A 17,953-nucleotide genomic window follows, 5' to 3' on the forward strand; every position below is an offset into this window, starting at 1 on the left:
AAGAACTTATATTCATTTCCCACATTTTGTCACCGATTAAACGGTGTAGATCAGAACTCTTAATTAATCAAACATTTTAAAAATAAGATCGTAGTCAAAACTTTAGTGGGTTTGATTAATGTTTGATTTATTTATTTTGTTTGTATTTTAAAACGCCACCGTATTGAGTGTGCTGACCGTAATCTCCTACAACCTCAAAGTACACACAAAATGGGAAACAAAAAGAAAATGTGGTAAATGCATGCGAGACTGACATAGTACACATCTAGTCTCTTTTCACCTTTTCTTGAATCACAATCTCTTTGCCTTTGCCTTTGCATTTGCATTTCTCAAGGGTTTTAAGAACTGCCACTGATTCTCTGCCTCCGGTGCTCAGGTACAAAAAAACGAGTACTTTCTCTTCCCAATGGCTTCTTGTGTATTTTGTTATTAATGGGGCTGCTGATTCATGGCTTGTTCACTGAGTTTCCAGTCATGGACTCATGGGTATTTTGCATTTTTTAGCTTTAAGGCACAGAAGGGTTCTTCTTTGTTGTTGGCTTGGTGTGTTTCTCTTGATTTTGTGTACTGGATTTTGCTTTTAGTATTTTACCAATAGCTCACTGCAAGAGAGCTGGTACGTTCGGTGGGGTTGACTGAACTTTCCAAGGTCAGGAATTCAGGATTTTTATAAATCGAGGTGCTTTTCTTGGTTCGTTTAATTCAAATCCCATTTTTGTATGAACGAAGATAGTAAACCCATTTTCCAAGGTGAGAGATATTCATGTTCAAGTCATTTAAAGAAGAATTTTGCTTGCGCCTACTGTTTTCTCTGTGTTCTGTTTCCCTTTGGACTGTTTTAGCTTTTGTTGTAAGCACCAACAACATTGTCTTTATCCTGCTCATAATAATAGACATTAGTATTATTAATTTGAGTTGTTGCGCTAATAAACATGTGTAATTAATCTCCTTGTTTTATCAAAGGAATAACGAGATAGATCAGAAAGGCCACCAAGTGAGCTCTCTGCATCGAGTTTGTAATCAACAATGGTGAGCTTAAGAAGACACACACACTTCAGACTATGCTCTGGTAAAAATGTGTTGAAATGTGATATATAAGATATGACTAATTGCCTTAACTTGTTGCATACACCTGTACTGTTGCACTGCTCTTAGAATTTTTGGCATGCGTATTCATCCGAGTTTTAAGTTGGGCAATTATAACTTTTCAGCGCTTTGAGATGAATTTTATGTTTTGGTGACTAAGAATCTGATTTAAATCTGTTTATTCTTAAATGAAAATGGTCACCAAATTATAAGTCTTTGCAGGAAGAACATCACTTCCTAGGTTTTGTGACATCAGAACTGGCCTGACTTCTAGCCATGCAAAACCAAAGAGTGTGCATCGGATGCGTTCAAATGGTTCAAATGATGTAAATCAGCCAGAAAGGGTAAGAATGGATTACCAAACAGTCCATATTATTCTATCACTTGCATCAGATGTACCTCTGTTTTCTTTGAAGGTTTTACTAACATGTTAAGGCACTGATCTGATGTAGGATGATAACACTTCAAGATCAAGAGTTGTTGTTTATATTTTGAGAACACTTCTATGACAATGACTTAGAAACCTTAAATAAGGAAACTTTGATGTGATTTATATTCTGGTGTATAAATGTCGTGTAAAATTCAAGGCATATGATTCAATGCTTGATTAATATGTCTTGAGTTCTAGATTCCTTTGTCTTATTACTAAAAGATGTGTATATTCCAACTGTATAATTTCCAGAATGCGACTGCTATAGGGGCTTCCGCGAAGGTTTTCGCCAATGCAGTGCTGGCTTTGCCTGCTTTTGCAAATGTGGGAAGTGAGTCAGGACACTCTCGTATACCGAGGCGGCGCTTTGAGATTGATGGGAGTTCTCTGGGGGCTTATATATCTCAAAGCAACCAAGTTATACCCTTGCAAAACCAAGTAAAAGACCAAGAATCTTACACCCTTCAGCTTGACAAGAAGATAGAGAACTTGCAAACCATGGTCAGCAAGCTAAAGGAGGAGAACACACAGCAAACTGGTGAGCTGGATACTGCAAAGGTTGAACTTGAGAAGCAGCAAGCAGACTTGGAGATGCTTGAGTTTGACAAATTACTTATGCAAATGGTTGAGAAGCTGTGCGGGAATGTAGAGCTCATCCATCAAATAGACTTGGTGATGGGTGAGCCTAACCAAATGCAGCTGAGGGAGATTTTGCAAAAGGTTGAGAAGCTGTGTGAGGATCTCAGAAGCGTCGCTTCAGCCGGTGTTGTGGAGGATTCTGCGGCTCCAACAGACTGAGAAGACAAAGAGAGATTGACTGATAACTAAAGGCTAGTTTAGATTAACAGAAATAGAGAGGAAAGCAAACATATTTTGGGGAGTTTTTCTTGGGTATATATCCAACCCACCCTCGTCAAGCAAAGCCCTGTGGGATTGCACATATACAACTCAAGTATTATCAGTACAAATTATGAAATTAACTACTACTTATCACATGCAGTCTGCAGATAGTTATTCATTTTATCATGCTTTTTCTTTTTCAAAAATCTCATAATGGTTAAGTATGACAATTTAAAGAACTAAAAACGGGTAAATTTTCCTGCATCTCTCTAAAGCTATGGGCATACAGCATAGGGGCTTATTAAGCTTCCGTGACAAGAATATTTATTCACATATCTACAAGAGTTCGACTCTGGACCTCTTCTCCCTTGAATAAATAGGTAATCAACAAATTTTTGTCAAAACACTAAACAAGTACATTAGGTTATAATACATCGCTATAGCAAAGTAGATTAGGAAAGAAAATACAAAAGCTCAAAAATGTCATTTGGATAAATGAATTCTAGTCCTTTTTTTAATTCCCTGGTTGGGTTTGGAATATTTAGACGAAGAAGAACTCTATGCATTAACATCCGAATTTACCAAATTATCCTGAGTGTGATTTTCAGTCACAAACCAATAGTGTTACTAATCTTTATTGAGTTAAATTTTTTGTTTCTTTCCCTTTTTGTTTTGGGTGGGTTTCGCCCTTTCAATTGGACTAAATTCCGTTGGCTTTGGCTCGGTAATTTTTGTCTTTAATATAAAATCAAAAAGAGTTTCTTTTTTGATATTCACACCAATTAAAAAAGGGAAGCGAGGATGGCAAAACGCTAAACTTTATATCTCCACAAAAATTAATACATATCCCCAAACAACACAACCCTAATTCCCAAGGCCAGGCCGAAACCTCAAAGATGAATTCGGAGGTACTTATGAAGATGGTAGCACCAGAGAAATACTTGAAGATGGCAGACTTGTTTAGTCGCATGATTTTTTACCTGAGGTTGCTTGGTCTGCACAAGAAACCATCCACTTTTCGCAGTATTTGTGCCCTAGTGGAATTCATGGGCCATAAAAAAAAGTTCACCTGCAGGCATCTGGCTCAGATAAAATTTTTACTGCCCGAGGCCATACAGATAGATGCAGTTTATGTGCAGGACATTAAAACTGGGCGCATGAAACCAGACATGAACATCACCTTGCTGTTCCACGACGTTTTTGTTCTTGTACAAGGTGGTGGTCAATCTGAACCTTCCGGTCAATTTGAAGCTCTGCGCCAGCTTTTTGTGTCTAGGCTTGTTCAGTTTTTGTCTGAGAATCCTGAGGCTTGTAATGTTCCGGAGGCTGTGTTGCCTCAGCCTTTTGGCCATAATGGGCAAGAAACTCACGCTGCAACCGCAATTGAAACGGAGATGTTGGCGGAGCAAGTCCCCTTCCATATTCATCAAGATTTCTTGAACCTCAAGATACAGGACGACCTTCAGCAATTTCATTAGGTCTTAGAGTTGTTTTGAGATTTTTTTTAGATTGTTTGTTCTTTCAATTTTTATGATCTTGTTCTTTCAATTCGAGATTGTTTGTTGACATTAGGATGATTTTGCTCATTGCTTCGTTGGGCGAAAAGAAACCACTAGCTCTAGGTCCAAATTCTTTTTACTTGCAAAGGACTTGTAACAGAAGAGGTGATGATTTCAAATCTCTCTCCCATTATCGTTTGTTGAAACGAAAACCACAATTTTTTCAGTTGTGCTGCACCCGGAAACCTTCCAAACGATTGCATAAGAGCTTGATTGTGCACAGTCGAATGGGAGTGAAAATCTTACTCCTCCCAAGGGAATCCAACTAAGCTAGGTTGTAGTTGTGCTAGTTGATTGCAATCTGGTGAAAATCCACAACACACTAACCCCAGTGGAAAACTTTGGTAATTTTTATAGATCACGTGGGTAATGATGCAATTACCAGATAATTAATTTAGGACTTTACACAATTATGTATCAAAAGCAAATTATGCAGGGGAGTGAAAAGGTCTCACTTTATAAGCATTGCAGTTGGTGAAAATCACCTCGCCTCATACTTAAGGCTATTTGCAGGATGAGAATACTTCATGTTTCATTCCAATAGGAACTACATTTCTAAACATACTAAATCATGATTCGGATGGTGAAAAGAACTTTTAACTACAAATGTATTGTTTGAAAAGATACGGATATGCCGACAGCGCAAAAAACTTGTCTTAAACAAAATACTAATCATATTAAGAGCCTAGAATTCTAAACCGATCCATTGCTTATCATGCCAAGATTCTTTCACTCATTCATTACGGGCTTGTTCTCACTGGCCTTTGGCCTATGTTCCTTGGGCTTCTGCTCTTCCAACTTCCTGGAGTGTCCAACAAAAATACAACCATATGTCAGGAAGAACCTCATGAAAACAAGACCGATTTCACAATACATGAAAGAAACAAAGGAAAAATAAACAAGACCACGCACTATATAAAAGGGCAGAATCCCATATGCAAGACCATACACTATATAAACCCTAAGCACTATATAAAAGGGTACTAACAGAGCAGAACACCATATGCAATTCGACATGTAAAAGTTCGAAGTAAGCAGCACTTCAATAGAAAAAGGGGCACAAAATTACTAAACAAAAGGGGCGCCGTGTCACTTAAACTCTTAATTAAACCCTTCATAAACAGGCCTCAAGAAGTTAACCGCTTTTATTCCGCATTAGAGATTATGCATTTCCCACAATGTGGATCCCATTAAAACCAACTACGACTGCATAGTAAAGTTTTAAGGTATTCGCGGATGATAATACAGGACATCTCTAATGACGTAAAATTAGTTATATACTAAAGCAACAAATAATGAACTATAATTTATCGAGCTCACAGAATAGTTGAAAAAACAAAGCATAACAAGCTGCACCTTCGCATATTATTAGTATAAGCGTGCGACCAAACACAAAATATGCATACATTCAAAAAGTGTTTCCCTGTTTTGGAATCAAAACCAAGCATTTTACCAAAATGACGAGTTCAGTTAACAATGCATATGCTAAAGTCTGAAAAAAGCAGCACTTAAATCATCAACTCATCATCCACAGCTATAATAGAAAGTCAAGTTTTCATGATTCAATACAGGATTGAAAAACAATTCTTGCTCAAACTCAGCTCGACCAGGCCAAAATACACACAAGCGATAGAAATGCATAAAAAAATTGAGTCAAATTCTTATCCATAGGTTTGATTGTTTGAAAGCATAACTTATAAACCACCGATTGAAATCATTTCCTCGCTTTCACGTCGACAAAGTTAGAAGACCAAAATTTCCACAATCAGAAATATCTCAGCAAAGGTTCGAAACAAAAAGCCCCAATTTCACACGAAATAAACAAGCGAAAAAAAACCCACAAGACCTAAACAAACGGCTATTACAGTACAGAGGTTTGCGTGTGGTGCGAGAGATAACAGAGAGAAGGAGATTGAAGAAAAGGGAAATACCTCTTATCGGAGGAGCCTCCCTTCTGGCTGAGGAAGGATCGGAAGAGGGGTGAGTTGACATCGTAGATCATCGTTCCGATTAGTTTGGTTTGCTTATTGTGCTCTGACGATTTAGAAAACCCTAACCCTAGTTCTAGTCGTTTGGCTTCCGCAACCTTCGGTTAAAATGCGGTATGGCGCGCTTTTATATGGGAGAAGGCTGTGACCGGGTTTTTCTAATCGGGTACCCGCCTCAACATCATATTATTATTGGGCTTATGGTCTGATGCGAAAATTCAAGCCCAACTGGGTGCTCTGAAATTTTTGTATAGCCCATGCAGCTGGCCAATCGAAGATCACTCGTTAGCGCCCCATTTAATACTTTGGTGGACGATGATGGTGGTGGAGATAACGTAAAAAGATGATTTCATTTGTTTACTCATGCACAATAATCTCAGAGATCCTCATTCATATTCCAACTTTTTGAATCGGTATCATTAATTTATTTTTAATATTTTTTTTAGTACAAACGATAGTCTAAATTATATTAGAAGAGGATTTCTCATACACACATAACTAAGATGCAAGGGAGGCCCTAAGCATAGGCGAACAAGGCGATTGCCCAGAGCCTCCAAATTGGAAGGGCCCCAATTTTTATAAACCACTATATACACATAGTGAAATTATATAGTACATATGTATGTTTCTTTAATAATTGTACTATATTAATACTATATTAAGCCCAACTACTATTAATATAAAAAATATAAAAAATAAAAATCCAATTATTTACTCTAAAACTTAAAATAAAGTTAAACCAGTTGAATAGGTTAACCAAGTAACATATACCTTAGCAAAAACCGGAAAAGAAAAAAAAACCTAGCATCATATAGAGAAATTTGCTATACTCAACATAAGGAAAAGAAAAAAAAAACAAGTTGTTTATTATTGAATATCTACTGCAAGATGAATCGATCTTCGAGGAAGAACAAGAAGGTAAAAACCCATAAGACTATTGCTTATATTTTCTATTGAAAAAGACATGATAGAAAAAACTTGATTATGCAAAGTTAATTGATACTTTGGCACCGAAAAATGCAAGACGAGTGATGTTTTGATGCATTTTATAAAAGTTGTTATGTAAATTATATTTTGTTTATTTATGTTTAGGTTACAATTATAACTTTGAGTTCGTATAATTTTCTTTAACTTATCGAGAAAAAAAATTTAATATACATAGAGAGTAGAAGGTCACATTTTGGTAGTTCGCCTAAGGCCTCTAAAACCTTAGAACTATCACTACTAAAATGTCATGTGAGTTCGAAACTGAGATATTTAATATGCAAATCAACATTATTTTTCACTGAACTAGACTTCGATGACTTAATAATTAAGATATTGCCATATCATATTAGGCTTTACTCTATAAAATGTGAAAGTGACAATAAGGAAGATTTACAACAACAACAAAAAACCAAATGTTAAAGTAGAATTATTGGAGTGGAGAGGAGAGTATGGACCATGGACTTTAAATAAGGCAGGCCAAAACATGCTTGATTGGGAGTGCGCTAGCCTTCCAAACGTGCGAATTACGGTGATAACCCTGTGGTTGTCTTTCTTTGACATTGTCAGCTTTAAATTCTTTGTCGAGTGGATTTTTATTTTTCTTTTTTCCTCTCATATCGACATGCGATGGTAAAATACAATTCATCATCACATATGATTGACGACCAGCGGCAAACTTTATCTTGCCAGTAAATCCAGCTTCTCCAACTTTAGATGTCAAATGCAAATTTTGAATTTTGTGATATATGTGATAATTTGACACTTTTGACATTAAATTTTACGAGATATCAATTACATTGTACTCGTTGTCTTCAAATCCATGTACGACTTAGTTTAGTTTGAATTTGAACAATTTACCCCTCCAGCTTTTGTCATTTAATGTCCACCTAAATTTGACATATCTACTGGAGGCACTGAAGTGCCAAAGCCACCTTTGTGGAAGAAAACATGTATATGGAAAACCTTAATTAAGACCTTTAATTGCCTTCTCACATATTATGTTATGTCATCTAATTCATGAGGTATCTCTCTCCACGTAGTATTTTATAGCATCTTTAAGAGAGATGTCAAATGTAAAATTTTAAATTTAAATTTAATGGCTTATGTGGCAATTTGACACTTTAAGAAAAAATTAACTCCACCTGCAAAGCCAAACATTATATTATCTTATTATATTTCTAAAAGCCGATGAAGGCCCATATGATACATAAAGTTTTAAAAGAAAATAAATGATAGTGGGGTTCATGAGTAAAAAAATATTTGACATAAAGCTTTTTGATATGTTATTTTGACAGATATCTTCGAGCCTTTAAATTCATGTAAGATTTGACTATTCGGGATAACTTTAATCTTCAATTTTTGTCATTTTATATCAATATGACAATTTAATATATCGATTAGAAATACTCTTATATCACCTAATATGACATATCGATTAGAGATTATATCTATAATTATTCAAATCACATTATTAGTTGCTCGACTTCCTCTAATAGATATGTTAACGAGGTACAATATAATTGCTTCCAGTAGAAACAAATGTTGGCTTAACTTTATGATCATCACATCATCAAAGAATCTGACTCCTGATCTTTTTATGCTAAAAACATACGTATGATTTGACTAGACTCTCTTGCTACAATCCCATCGGACGGCCAATATGTGGTATATGAATTCACCCGTACGAGATAAAGTGGGCCCACATGACGGAAGGGACCAAAGTTGACCACCTGGGCATCTAGAGACAAACCAAATTCCGAAGATGCTGTTCAACTCAGCTGTTTCTCTATCCTTACTGCATTTTGGGATTAATTAAATTCTGTTTTATTTTGTTTGCCCTTTATTTTATACTTAAGTAGCACCTATGTAGTTAGCATTAAATCTCCGTTTGTTAGTTGTGTCAAAGTTAGTCGAAACGTTGACGTGGCACGTACGGATTGGACGAGATTAGTATTTTGTCTAACTTAATTGACCAAGTCAATGAAAGGGGCTTGATTACAAAAGTTCTTACCTACAAAGGCATTATTGTCAAAATTAAAATTCATGAATTAGAATAAAAATACGTGGATGATGAGTGTAATTAAGTCAAACATTTTTACTAAGGCTCTTGTGAATTTCACAATATTATGAGTTTGTTTTTCAAGTGACATTTGAAAGGGATGATTCAAACACAGAACCTCAAGTATATGAGTTACTTTTAACCAATTGAGCTATAAATCCTTTACTACAATACTGTGAGTTTACCTTCTAAACAAATTATAGTTATAAAAAAAAACTACCATGTAATTCATGGTAACTGGCTGCATCGGCCTAGTAATCGAGTGAGTTGAGTTATAAAGCATTTTAACAAATTGTCATGGTTGACAGTGTATTAAAATCCTAGATATTAAGTAAGAGACATGTAGATCAAGTATTTAAGAACAATTATTTATGTATCCAAAGTCCTGTATTTGAATTCTCACTTCTCTAATATTGCTTGTATACAAAATCCGAAACAATAAATTTTGAGTTGAAAATCACAATCAATTCCAAGGAAACAAGGCCAAGTGTAGTATACTAATAATATGTTGGTTTGATTAGACAGGTTAAGTACTGATTAGGGTAATGATTAGGCAGAAAAATAACTTTTTTGCTTTTGAAAAAGTTTTGGTTTTTGGCAAAAATCAACCCCCAAACCCAAAGGCTTTGGGGAGGTGTGGTTGGCGGGACATTATCTTCTTTCTTATATGGCAGGCCGTCCATCCAATCACCGTTTCGTCGGTGCCCCTCGCTCGCTACCAACCAACCCACGCTAATAATAATTTCTCTAACCCTCTTTGCCCACCCTTGATATTTGTTTAATGACTGACTTATCCCTCTCCCCTCATACTATTGTGTTATCTCATGTACACGGCAGTGAGGATTTTCTATTGGGATGACTACATTGCCCTTTTTGTTTCTTTCTGCAAATTCATAATCTCAATCATGTTAATGTTATGTTGCATAAGATTGTAGGTTGGGTTGTACTTGTATCTTGTTTGATTGTTCATTGCTAATGAAATAGGTAATTGGGTAAGTAGGTTTCATATGAAATAGCAGCGATTTTAACTAATTTCTTTCTTGTTTTACGTTAATAAACACGTTATCGTTCTTGTCTAAAGTAGTAAACTTAATCACTTCTCACCTCTCACCACTAACCTTGTTGTATCTCCAATTGTCTTATACCAAAAAAGAAAAATATCTATAAAAAAAAGAAAAAAAGGGAAGACATTCATTGTGGTTGAAAGTAAAAAAGGAAGGTTTTGAATTAATGAAAAAACACTATATGATTCTCACTTTATTATCCACCACATGGGTTTTAGCAATCTTTTGAACAAGTACTTATCCAAAAGAAAAAAAACTTTTGGAACAAAAAACCTTGTTTAGCTAATAACCACAAGCATAAGCATATGATAATTGGACTTGAAGCTGAGTATTTATCTACATGAGAGGAAACAACAAGAGTCAATTTTATGAACCAAAAACAGAAATTATTCAGGGGTATTTTGGTCAACTTGTAGACAATGGCACCTATTGGCTTAGGCACAAGGGGTAATACCGAAATTTCAACCAAATTGCTAAAGTACACAACACAAAGTATACGTTCTGCTTTCTACTATTCATACCCTTCTCTATCTAAGAGACTTGTCTCTCTACAGTCTCACACCTAAATACCACCACCAGTCCACCACCACCCTCTTCTTAATAATACAAAAGCAAAATTAAATGGGAAATAAAAACAAAAGGTGGTAGATGCATGAGACACAAATACACACAACACTCTCTCTCTCTCTCTCTCTTCGCTCACCACCTTCCCTTCCTTATAAATCCCAATCTTTTTTGCCTTTGCCAGGGATTTTAATTAATTAACACCTGCCTCTAATTCTCCGCGGCCTCTGTGCTCTGTGCTTCAACAACCGCCACCTTTTCTGCCTCCTCAGGTACAAAGAAACTGACTTTCTTTGCCCAATGGCTTTGTTTTGTCTTTTTTCTTGATGGGTTGTTTTGTTTATTCATGGCTTGTTGACTGAGTTTGTGGTCATGGGCATTCTGGGTTGACGAGGTTGGAGCCGCAGAAGGGTTCTTCTTCATTGTGGGGTTTGTGGGTTTGTCTTGATTTTCTGTGTTGTGGCTTGTGTGAGAGTGTATTTGGTGTTTTCTTTGAATTTTGGCTGTTGGGTTTTGTTTTTGCTAATATCCCCTTCCATGAAAGGTGGTAGGTTGGTGGGTTGACTTAGCTTTCCGAGGTCAGACATTAGGAATTTTTATCAATTTAGGTTCTTTTCTTGGATTCTAATCCCATCTAACATGATGGATGATTTAGTTTTCTATATGCAACTTCATGATGACTGGAAGTATTGTCACCTTGCACCAATTACAGCAATTCTGAACGAATGAGAGATATTGAAGTCATGTAATGGATGAATTTTGCTTGCCTCTACTGATTTCCGTTATATTCTCATTCCACTTGCGACTGTTTTAGGTTGTATAAGCACCAATAGCATTGTTTCTCTACTCACTTTAATCAAAGGCAAACACGGTTCTTTAGTAACCAACAGGGGAAGTTACTCTTAATTTTTCCTTTAATCATTAATTTGTTCCTGCCATGGTGACAGGTCTGAGTTACTCCAGTTCCTTATAGCGTCTGTTGAGATGATTTGTGGTGGTAGGGATAAAAATCGGAAATACTTTTAGACATATGACTACTTGATGATCTTTTTTCCTCAATTCATTCTCAATTATGAATGGTATTGTAGTAGTTTCTTTGGAAGTGCAGACCTTCACTCATTTTGCTTATGATTTTCGTTGATGTATGGTAAAAATAGTCTGTTCTGAAACTTTTATCCTTTAGTGTTGTTGTATGTAGTTACTGTCATTGTGTTTTGATTTCCTTGCTTATTTGTGTTTCTAGCACTTGTATAATGTAATAAATATATAATTTTTTGTAACATTATAATTGTTACGTCGTTCCCGTTTGAAATTCAAAAATATATACATATATTTATGTTTTATTATAATAATTCTGCTTGATTTATCCCAGGAGTAGGTGGTACATGAGAAAGGCCATCAAGTGAGTGTTGTGCTTCAATAATTAAGTTGAAATAAACCATGGTGAGCTTAAGAAGACGCAGACTCTTGGGGCTATGCTCTGGTAATAATCATTGTGCTATACAATATATGATGATTTCTTTTGTTGAATAGCCTATATTCTTCTTCTTATTTTATTTATAAAAAAATCCTGTATCCTTCTTCTGCTCTTAGTAATTAGCTTGTTTATCCATTTTGAGTTTTAAGTTGTGTTATTGTAACCTGTCAGCGCTTTGAGATAGATTTGCAGTTTGATGACTAAGAATCTAATTCAGTAGGTTCTTTGCTTATGCTTAAATGACACCAAATTCTTGGTCTTTGCAGGGGTAAGTCCTGTTCTAGATCCACTTCCTAGGCCTTGTGACAATGGAACTGTTCCTCAAAATTTTTCTCGGACAAATCCTGTCAGTGTGCATCCCATGCCTTCAAATGATGCAAATCAGCCAGATGGGGTAAGAATGGATTATCAGTCAGTCCATATTACATGCATCAGATGGGCCACTTGTTTTCTTCAAAGGTTTTATTAGTGTGTTCAAGACACTTGTCAGGCAGGATTCCTAAGTTTTTTAAATTTATATACATATGGCAAGAGAATATTCCATATATATATATATACATATCTATCTATTTTAGAAAGGAAAATGTGTATGCTGCGTGTCTTGATAGCGTAATGTTGCCGTTTTATATGAAATTAAGCTGAGAGGGGGAAACTGTGTCAAAAGGTAAGCTGATGTGGCAAACCATTTGAGATGTTAGTGCCCCCAGACCTTGTTTTGTGGCCAAGTATGCTCGTAATTCCTAGTTTCTTGATCTAGAATGTTATACAGCAGCATGTTCTTGTACAAATATTTATTTTGAAGGATTTAATCAGCCAAAAAAAGAAAAAGCAAAACCATAAGTACGAAACCGAAAACTCTATTTTGGAAGAACCCACTAGAGATTCTATATTCCTTATCAATTATTTCTTGCCTTTTCTGGTTAGTTTAACTGGCATGCCATACTCAGATATAATCCAAACTTAATTCTTCTTAACCTATTCTAAAACTCAGGTGTCTAACAGCATAAGTTTCTATGCTTTATTAATATGTAAAACAGCTGTCACGGTGTATATTCCAAAATGTATTATTTGCTATTCGTGCCTACTTATGTTCATTTTAGCTGATTCTTTATTTATTACCAGAATGCCAGCGTGAAAGTAGAAGCTCGGTCGCCAACTGCATCTGGTTCTAGCTTATCCAAAGAGCAGCATGATCAGCAAGTTGCAGGTTTGTTATTTAAATTAAATTTGTTATCATTTTGTAACCCAAAAAAATTTGCTATCGTTTCTAGTGATGTTTTAGATAGATTAGAGTGCTGGATGCCTTGGACACACAATGTGCGACTTCATCCTTTTGAAATCTGTATCTTTTGTCTTTACGTAATGAGGAACATCGTGGTTAACGAATTTTTCTTCTTCTTGTGGTTCTGTATTTATTTCTCGGAGGAGATGAGAGTTTTTGATTGTGCAGTTATTTTCTCCTTTTGGTATACTTTGCAGAGATTAGGCACACCTCTCTTTTGATGTTTTTAATCATATATTTATGTACAACTCTATATATAAATACAAAGAATCTTGTATTTACCTAGGACTCCTGCACACAACATATTATTGATAATAGAAATACTACAATTAATATGTAAGTTAATCCTTTAAAAAGGGCTTGAGGTGCAATGTTGGTTTTGGAGGTTTATGCTAGTGTTTCAATTTGATATTTTCTAATACTTAATATGCTATTTGCAGGGCCACCAATAAAACGCAGAAAGCGACATCGGAGAAAGCATTTCCAAAACCAAGAACCATGTCTAATGAGAGGTGTCTATTTCAAAAATATGAAGTGGCAAGCAGCTATAAAAGTTGACAAGAAACAAATCCACTTGGGCACTGTTGGTTCACAAGAAGAGGCTGCTCGTTTGTATGACAGGTACAACTGCATCTTTGCTAATATGAACAATTTATATCGGATGAGCACTATAAGGAATAGCAAGAATGTGTAGCATATACAAGGTCTTCCAGTTTTGCATAGCCCGTTGATAATGATCGTTCCACTTCAAAGAGAACGTATACCAGTCGACATAATTTGGAGAACCACAAACCATTTACACTTCTCTTTTGTCTCCCTGGGGAATTCTCCTTATTAAGGTTGGTCATCATGTTGTTACACACAGTATGAACATAGGTTCTTCTACGTTCTACTCTTTGTTGCACCTTCAAATGAAACAATATTAGTCTTCATTGTTGCTTCACTGGTTTTTCCTGCCCACATTCTTCAGACAGGGTCTCCATTAGATAGGACATGCCATCCTAAATGTTCATTCCAGCCCGTTTCTGCTAGGCGTCTTAAGTGTTCTGTGTCTTAAATTTTCATCAGTATCTTCTTTTGTCTTCTAATGGTTAGCCGTGTCCTATACTCTCCCATCAGTTTTTTTCTTTTCTTTCTTTTCTGAATTTTGTTCTGCAAGTCTATACTGTATTGTGTCTGCCCTTGCCAATATGATGTGGTTCATGCCACTCCCACAATATGCAAAAACATGAACACGAACATGATAAGCCAAATGGGAAAAGGGTGTAAGCGTTATGTATAAAATGCTATATTATAGCACATATATAACTTTGTTAGTATTATTTATTTGGATTCAGGGCTGCTTTCATGTGTGGGAGGGAACCAAATTTCGAGCTTTCTGAAGAGGAGAAGCAAGAACTGAGGAAATTCAAGTGGGATGAGTTCTTGGCCATGACTCGTCATGCAATCACCAACAAAAGTAGTCTTTCCTCTTGTCTTGTCTAATGTTCCTCAGGCTTTGTGTAGTTTAACTCTCTCATGGTTTGCTTTCATAAAATATTGCAGAACACAGGAGAAGGCCCGGGGCAGAGTCACACAAGAGGTCTGAGACTCCATTGGAAAATGGGGACTGGGATGACAAAGAAGAAGTAGACAGTCTCTCGGCTTCAGAAGATATGGAGCAGGATATGTTAGGCTCTTGAAGATAATGGTTCAAGGAGAATGCTTAATTTTCTATTTCTTAGCAGTTAAGTGCTAGCTGATAGGCCTCCATTTTTTAGTGTATAAAGGCCCACATTAGGGCAAATGGTACATTTTATTGTCTCTTGATAGGCAAATGCTCCCAATAATTAGTCTCAGATTAGAACCATCATTAGTCGCTAATCGCTAGTGGTCAAATAAACCCATACAAAGCGATAATTCTATTTTTCCATTGGAAATTTGCAACCTCTTTTAAGTTGTTAATGCTTGAGAAACTTATTTCAAGAAGATCCATATCATCTGTAGATTAATTTATTTTTGATTTCTTATTAGCTGATCAATGTGATCACATGCTAAATTTGATTGAGATACTGCTATCACATAGCAGTGACCCTGTGGCCCGAAATTTAGCAATACTTCTTCTGTAGGTCACATTGGTGAAAGCACATGAATAAGAAATGTTAACTCATTTTTTTCTTCGTGTTTCTTTTCTTAAATAAGCCCATTTAAGTTCTTTAAGTTCATATTTTGCTGAAGTTTTCTTTAACAAAAATGTGGTTGATTTTAGTTAGGTGGCTTTTTAAGTGATGATTAAAAAAGTAATTTCAAAACGAGAAAGATTTTTCATCAACTCCTCTTACAAGATGTTTGTCGATATTGTATTGAAAACGTGTCGATATTATTGTCAGATAACATGTCAATAACAAAAACGTACTAACATGTTATCGGTGGTCTGACTATACGTAGACCGGCTAATCCGGTTCGACCACAAAAATTATTAACCCTCTTGATTATTAATTATATTTTTGAAAACAAGAGAATTTATTCTTTTTGGCCAGTAAGAAAAAGAAGAGTACTCATCTTCTTGGGCCGGTAAGCAAAAATAGGAGATTAACAAGTCCAATTTGACAATATGGATACAATCTGAAATTCCGACCCAGAAACCGACCCGTTTGTGGGGCAACCGGATTCGACCCCATGGCCTGAAGTCTGCACCGCAACACCGCCTCCCTTAACAAAACGACTCAGAATTTTTCGCGTTGAAGACTGAAGTGAACTCAGGCGAAGCTGAAAAAAAGCAAAAGCAATTTCATAGCTTTCATAATAATCATGGCTTCAGATGATCCCAAAGCTATAGAAGCAGAGCCTCCATCTTCGTCTTGGAAGGAGCGCATCGTCTTTCCCACTCTCCTCGCTGGGATTGTTGGTGGAGGAGCTGGTTTGGTCGCCAACCATCGAAAAGTTGTGGGTCTTCCAACCAGTTGTGCAACTTATGCTGCTAATTTCGCCATTGTCACTGCTTGTTATTGCGGTAAATTTCATTGCTTTCTGTTCGAATTTCAATCTCCAGCTTCAGCTTTATGTACCCATTTGATTTGATTGGTTAATGTTGTGTGAAAATGCCAAATTGGGCGTGTCATATGGAAAGGAGCTGTGGAATTGTAATGGGTTTGTTTGACTTGGCAGGGGCTCGGGAATATGTGAGTGTAACTCGAAAAACTGGACCGGATGATCTGGTAAACTCTGCAATTGCTGGCTTTGGTACTGGTGCCATTCTTGGGCGTCTTCAGGGTTAGATTCCTTCAATCTCTCTCTCTCTCTCTCTCTCTCTCTCTCTCTCTCTCTCTCTCTCTCTCTCTCTCGTGTGTGTGTGTTTGGAAACTAATGTGAGAAATGGGGTCTACTTTGCGGTGATCAGCTTGTGTGAACTTTCATGTATGGGATTGGAACAATGTGTGATAGTTAATGACTGAAATTACCTTGCCTTCCAACCTCTAGACTAGTAGCTTGGACTTGTGTCATTCATTTGCAGTGGTTTGTACTGTCTATCTGATCTAACCCCAGCTAATCTGGGAGGGCAGTAATATGTTTTGGCTATTAGGAATGCGTTCTTTGTCCTGTAAAAGAATCACGAATTTAATTTTTTGGATTCTAGTAAGAAATGTGAGCTCAATTGCTGAGCTCTAAGTTATGTAGTCTTGCTTAGAGGAACTGGGGAGTTTCCTGATTCCAGTGAAGTTGAGATATAGCTTAGCTGGGACTTAGTTGCTGGAGTAGAAATGATCCATCCATTGCCAGCTTTGAGCAGGACATCACTAGTTGAGAGACATGTTTCTTTACTGATTGGGCCATCTCTATTGATAGAGCACATACTCTACAGTCGCGGTAGTTCTGACTCCCAAATTTTCCCTCGCAAGGCCTTAGACCTCTTTTAAACCCTAAAATACGTTCATAAGATCTGGATATGCGAGCTTGTGCTCAACTCAACTAACCCCCGGAGTCCCCAAACCACCTGGAGCCATCAACACAAGCTTCTTGGCACACAAGTTGCGTCCGTAAAATTGTGGTTGCTATTAGAAAAGGGGTTATATGTTAATTGTCTCCTTAACTGTTCACACTACTTTGAAATCCTGCCTCCTGACACAATGTTGTTAAATTGTTTTGCTCATTGGCATGCAGGTGGTCGAATTGGTGCCGTCCGCTACTCAATCATCTTTTCTGTTGTTGGGACAACAGTGGATTATGCTACAATTAAACTAAGACCTGTCTTAAAGAGCTATAAAGAATCTATGCTTGGGAGTAATGACGGTAAGAATGCTGGTTGGCTGAAAATGCCTGACTGGTCTCCTATCAAAGTACTCGATGAGGAAGCCCTTGCTGCAAAGCAGGCTCGTGAAAAACAGATGTATGCACAGAGGGCAGCACTTGGTAACCTTAGCAAAGAAGAGTCCTGAAATTTTGTTACTTAGATGTATGTCGAATTCTTATATATGTCAATAATAACATTTCTGGGGCATGCTTAGTTTTAATTGCCTTTCTGTTTCACTGTTAATCACCCGTTTTAGGGATGAATTTGCAGTTTCTACTCGCATGTACTGGTGAGGTCTTTTTAAATGTCAAAAAGTCAGATAGAAATATGCAAGTTGATTATTGACT

At 36.6% G+C, this 17,953-nt stretch overlaps 4 protein-coding genes across 10 annotated transcripts; 3 read left to right on the top strand and 1 right to left on the bottom strand.

The window, feature by feature from the left end:
• Positions 1 to 247: 247 nt before the first annotated feature.
• LOC117637688 lies at positions 248 to 2,509 on the top strand. Of its 5 annotated transcripts, none has more exons than XM_034372659.1 (4): positions 248 to 750; positions 964 to 1,069; positions 1,300 to 1,430; positions 1,769 to 2,509. In XM_034372659.1, exons 2-4 carry the CDS (start codon positions 1,027 to 1,029, stop codon positions 2,312 to 2,314), a joined length of 720 nt encoding a protein of 239 aa, XP_034228550.1. In that variant the 5' UTR covers positions 248 to 750; positions 964 to 1,026; the 3' UTR covers positions 2,315 to 2,509. The 5 variants fall into 5 exon arrangements, with proteins under 5 accessions (XP_034228550.1, XP_034228549.1, XP_034228551.1 ...); XM_034372658.1 differs by having other exon boundaries at positions 248 to 376; XM_034372660.1 differs by having other exon boundaries at positions 248 to 376; positions 1,309 to 1,430.
• A 1,843-nt stretch (positions 2,510 to 4,352) lies between these two features.
• Positions 4,353 to 6,000, bottom strand: LOC117636327 (wound-induced basic protein). Its single transcript, XM_034370780.1, has 2 exons — positions 5,847 to 6,000; positions 4,353 to 4,717 (listed from the first exon to the last, which is right to left on the bottom strand). The coding sequence occupies exons 1-2, from the start codon at positions 5,915 to 5,917 to the stop codon at positions 4,645 to 4,647; spliced, it is 144 nt and encodes a 47-aa protein (XP_034226671.1). The 5' UTR covers positions 5,918 to 6,000; the 3' UTR covers positions 4,353 to 4,644.
• Positions 6,001 to 10,526: 4,526 nt separating this feature from the next.
• On the top strand, positions 10,527 to 15,304 carry LOC117637250 (ethylene-responsive transcription factor-like protein At4g13040). 3 transcript variants are annotated; one of them, XM_034372095.1, is made up of 7 exons: positions 10,527 to 10,849; positions 11,950 to 12,060; positions 12,321 to 12,448; positions 13,177 to 13,261; positions 13,777 to 13,957; positions 14,674 to 14,795; positions 14,882 to 15,304. In XM_034372095.1, exons 2-7 carry the CDS (start codon positions 12,018 to 12,020, stop codon positions 15,016 to 15,018), a joined length of 696 nt encoding a protein of 231 aa, XP_034227986.1. In that variant the 5' UTR covers positions 10,527 to 10,849; positions 11,950 to 12,017; the 3' UTR covers positions 15,019 to 15,304. The 3 variants fall into 3 exon arrangements, with proteins under 3 accessions (XP_034227986.1, XP_034227985.1, XP_034227984.1); XM_034372094.1 differs by having other exon boundaries at positions 10,582 to 10,849; positions 11,956 to 12,060; positions 14,674 to 14,798; XM_034372093.1 differs by having other exon boundaries at positions 10,584 to 10,849; positions 14,674 to 14,798.
• A 606-nt stretch (positions 15,305 to 15,910) lies between these two features.
• On the top strand, positions 15,911 to 17,934 carry LOC117637513. The gene is made up of 3 exons (XM_034372419.1): positions 15,911 to 16,328; positions 16,484 to 16,588; positions 17,477 to 17,934. The coding sequence occupies exons 1-3, from the start codon at positions 16,127 to 16,129 to the stop codon at positions 17,749 to 17,751; spliced, it is 582 nt and encodes a 193-aa protein (XP_034228310.1). The 5' UTR covers positions 15,911 to 16,126; the 3' UTR covers positions 17,752 to 17,934.
• Positions 17,935 to 17,953: the final 19 nt, after the last annotated feature.

The sequence above is a fragment of the Prunus dulcis genome, chromosome 8 (genome assembly GCF_902201215.1).
Source record: "Prunus dulcis chromosome 8, ALMONDv2, whole genome shotgun sequence".
In the NCBI taxonomy this organism is placed as follows: Eukaryota; Viridiplantae; Streptophyta; class Magnoliopsida; order Rosales; family Rosaceae; genus Prunus; species Prunus dulcis.

Excerpts from the sequence above, each read along its gene's own strand:
- LOC117637688 (XM_034372659.1), top strand. The coding sequence starts at position 1,027 with ATGGTGAGCTTAAGAAGACACACACACTTCAGACTATGCTCTG. Across the intron at positions 1,070-1,299 it reads ACACTTCAGACTATGCTCTG|TCTTTGCAGGAAGAACATCA; the intron begins GTAAAAATGTGT and ends CCAAATTATAAG. Across the intron at positions 1,431-1,768 it reads ATGTAAATCAGCCAGAAAGG|AATGCGACTGCTATAGGGGC; the intron begins GTAAGAATGGAT and ends TATAATTTCCAG.
- LOC117636327 (XM_034370780.1), bottom strand. The coding sequence starts at position 5,917 with ATGATCTACGATGTCAACTCACCCCTCTTCCGATCCTTCCTCAGCCAG. Across the intron at positions 4,718-5,846 it reads GGAGGCTCCTCCGATAAGAG|GAAGTTGGAAGAGCAGAAGC; the intron begins GTATTTCCCTTT and ends TGGACACTCCAG.
- LOC117637250 (XM_034372094.1), top strand. The coding sequence starts at position 12,018 with ATGGTGAGCTTAAGAAGACGCAGACTCTTGGGGCTATGCTCTG. Across the intron at positions 13,958-14,673 it reads GCTGCTCGTTTGTATGACAG|GGCTGCTTTCATGTGTGGGA; the intron begins GTACAACTGCAT and ends ATTTGGATTCAG. Across the intron at positions 14,799-14,881 it reads TGCAATCACCAACAAAAGTA|AACACAGGAGAAGGCCCGGG; the intron begins GTCTTTCCTCTT and ends AAAATATTGCAG.
- LOC117637513 (XM_034372419.1), top strand. The coding sequence starts at position 16,127 with ATGGCTTCAGATGATCCCAAAGCTATAGAAGCAGAGCCTCCATCTTCG. Across the intron at positions 16,329-16,483 it reads TGTCACTGCTTGTTATTGCG|GGGCTCGGGAATATGTGAGT; the intron begins GTAAATTTCATT and ends TTGACTTGGCAG. Across the intron at positions 16,589-17,476 it reads CATTCTTGGGCGTCTTCAGG|GTGGTCGAATTGGTGCCGTC; the intron begins GTTAGATTCCTT and ends ATTGGCATGCAG.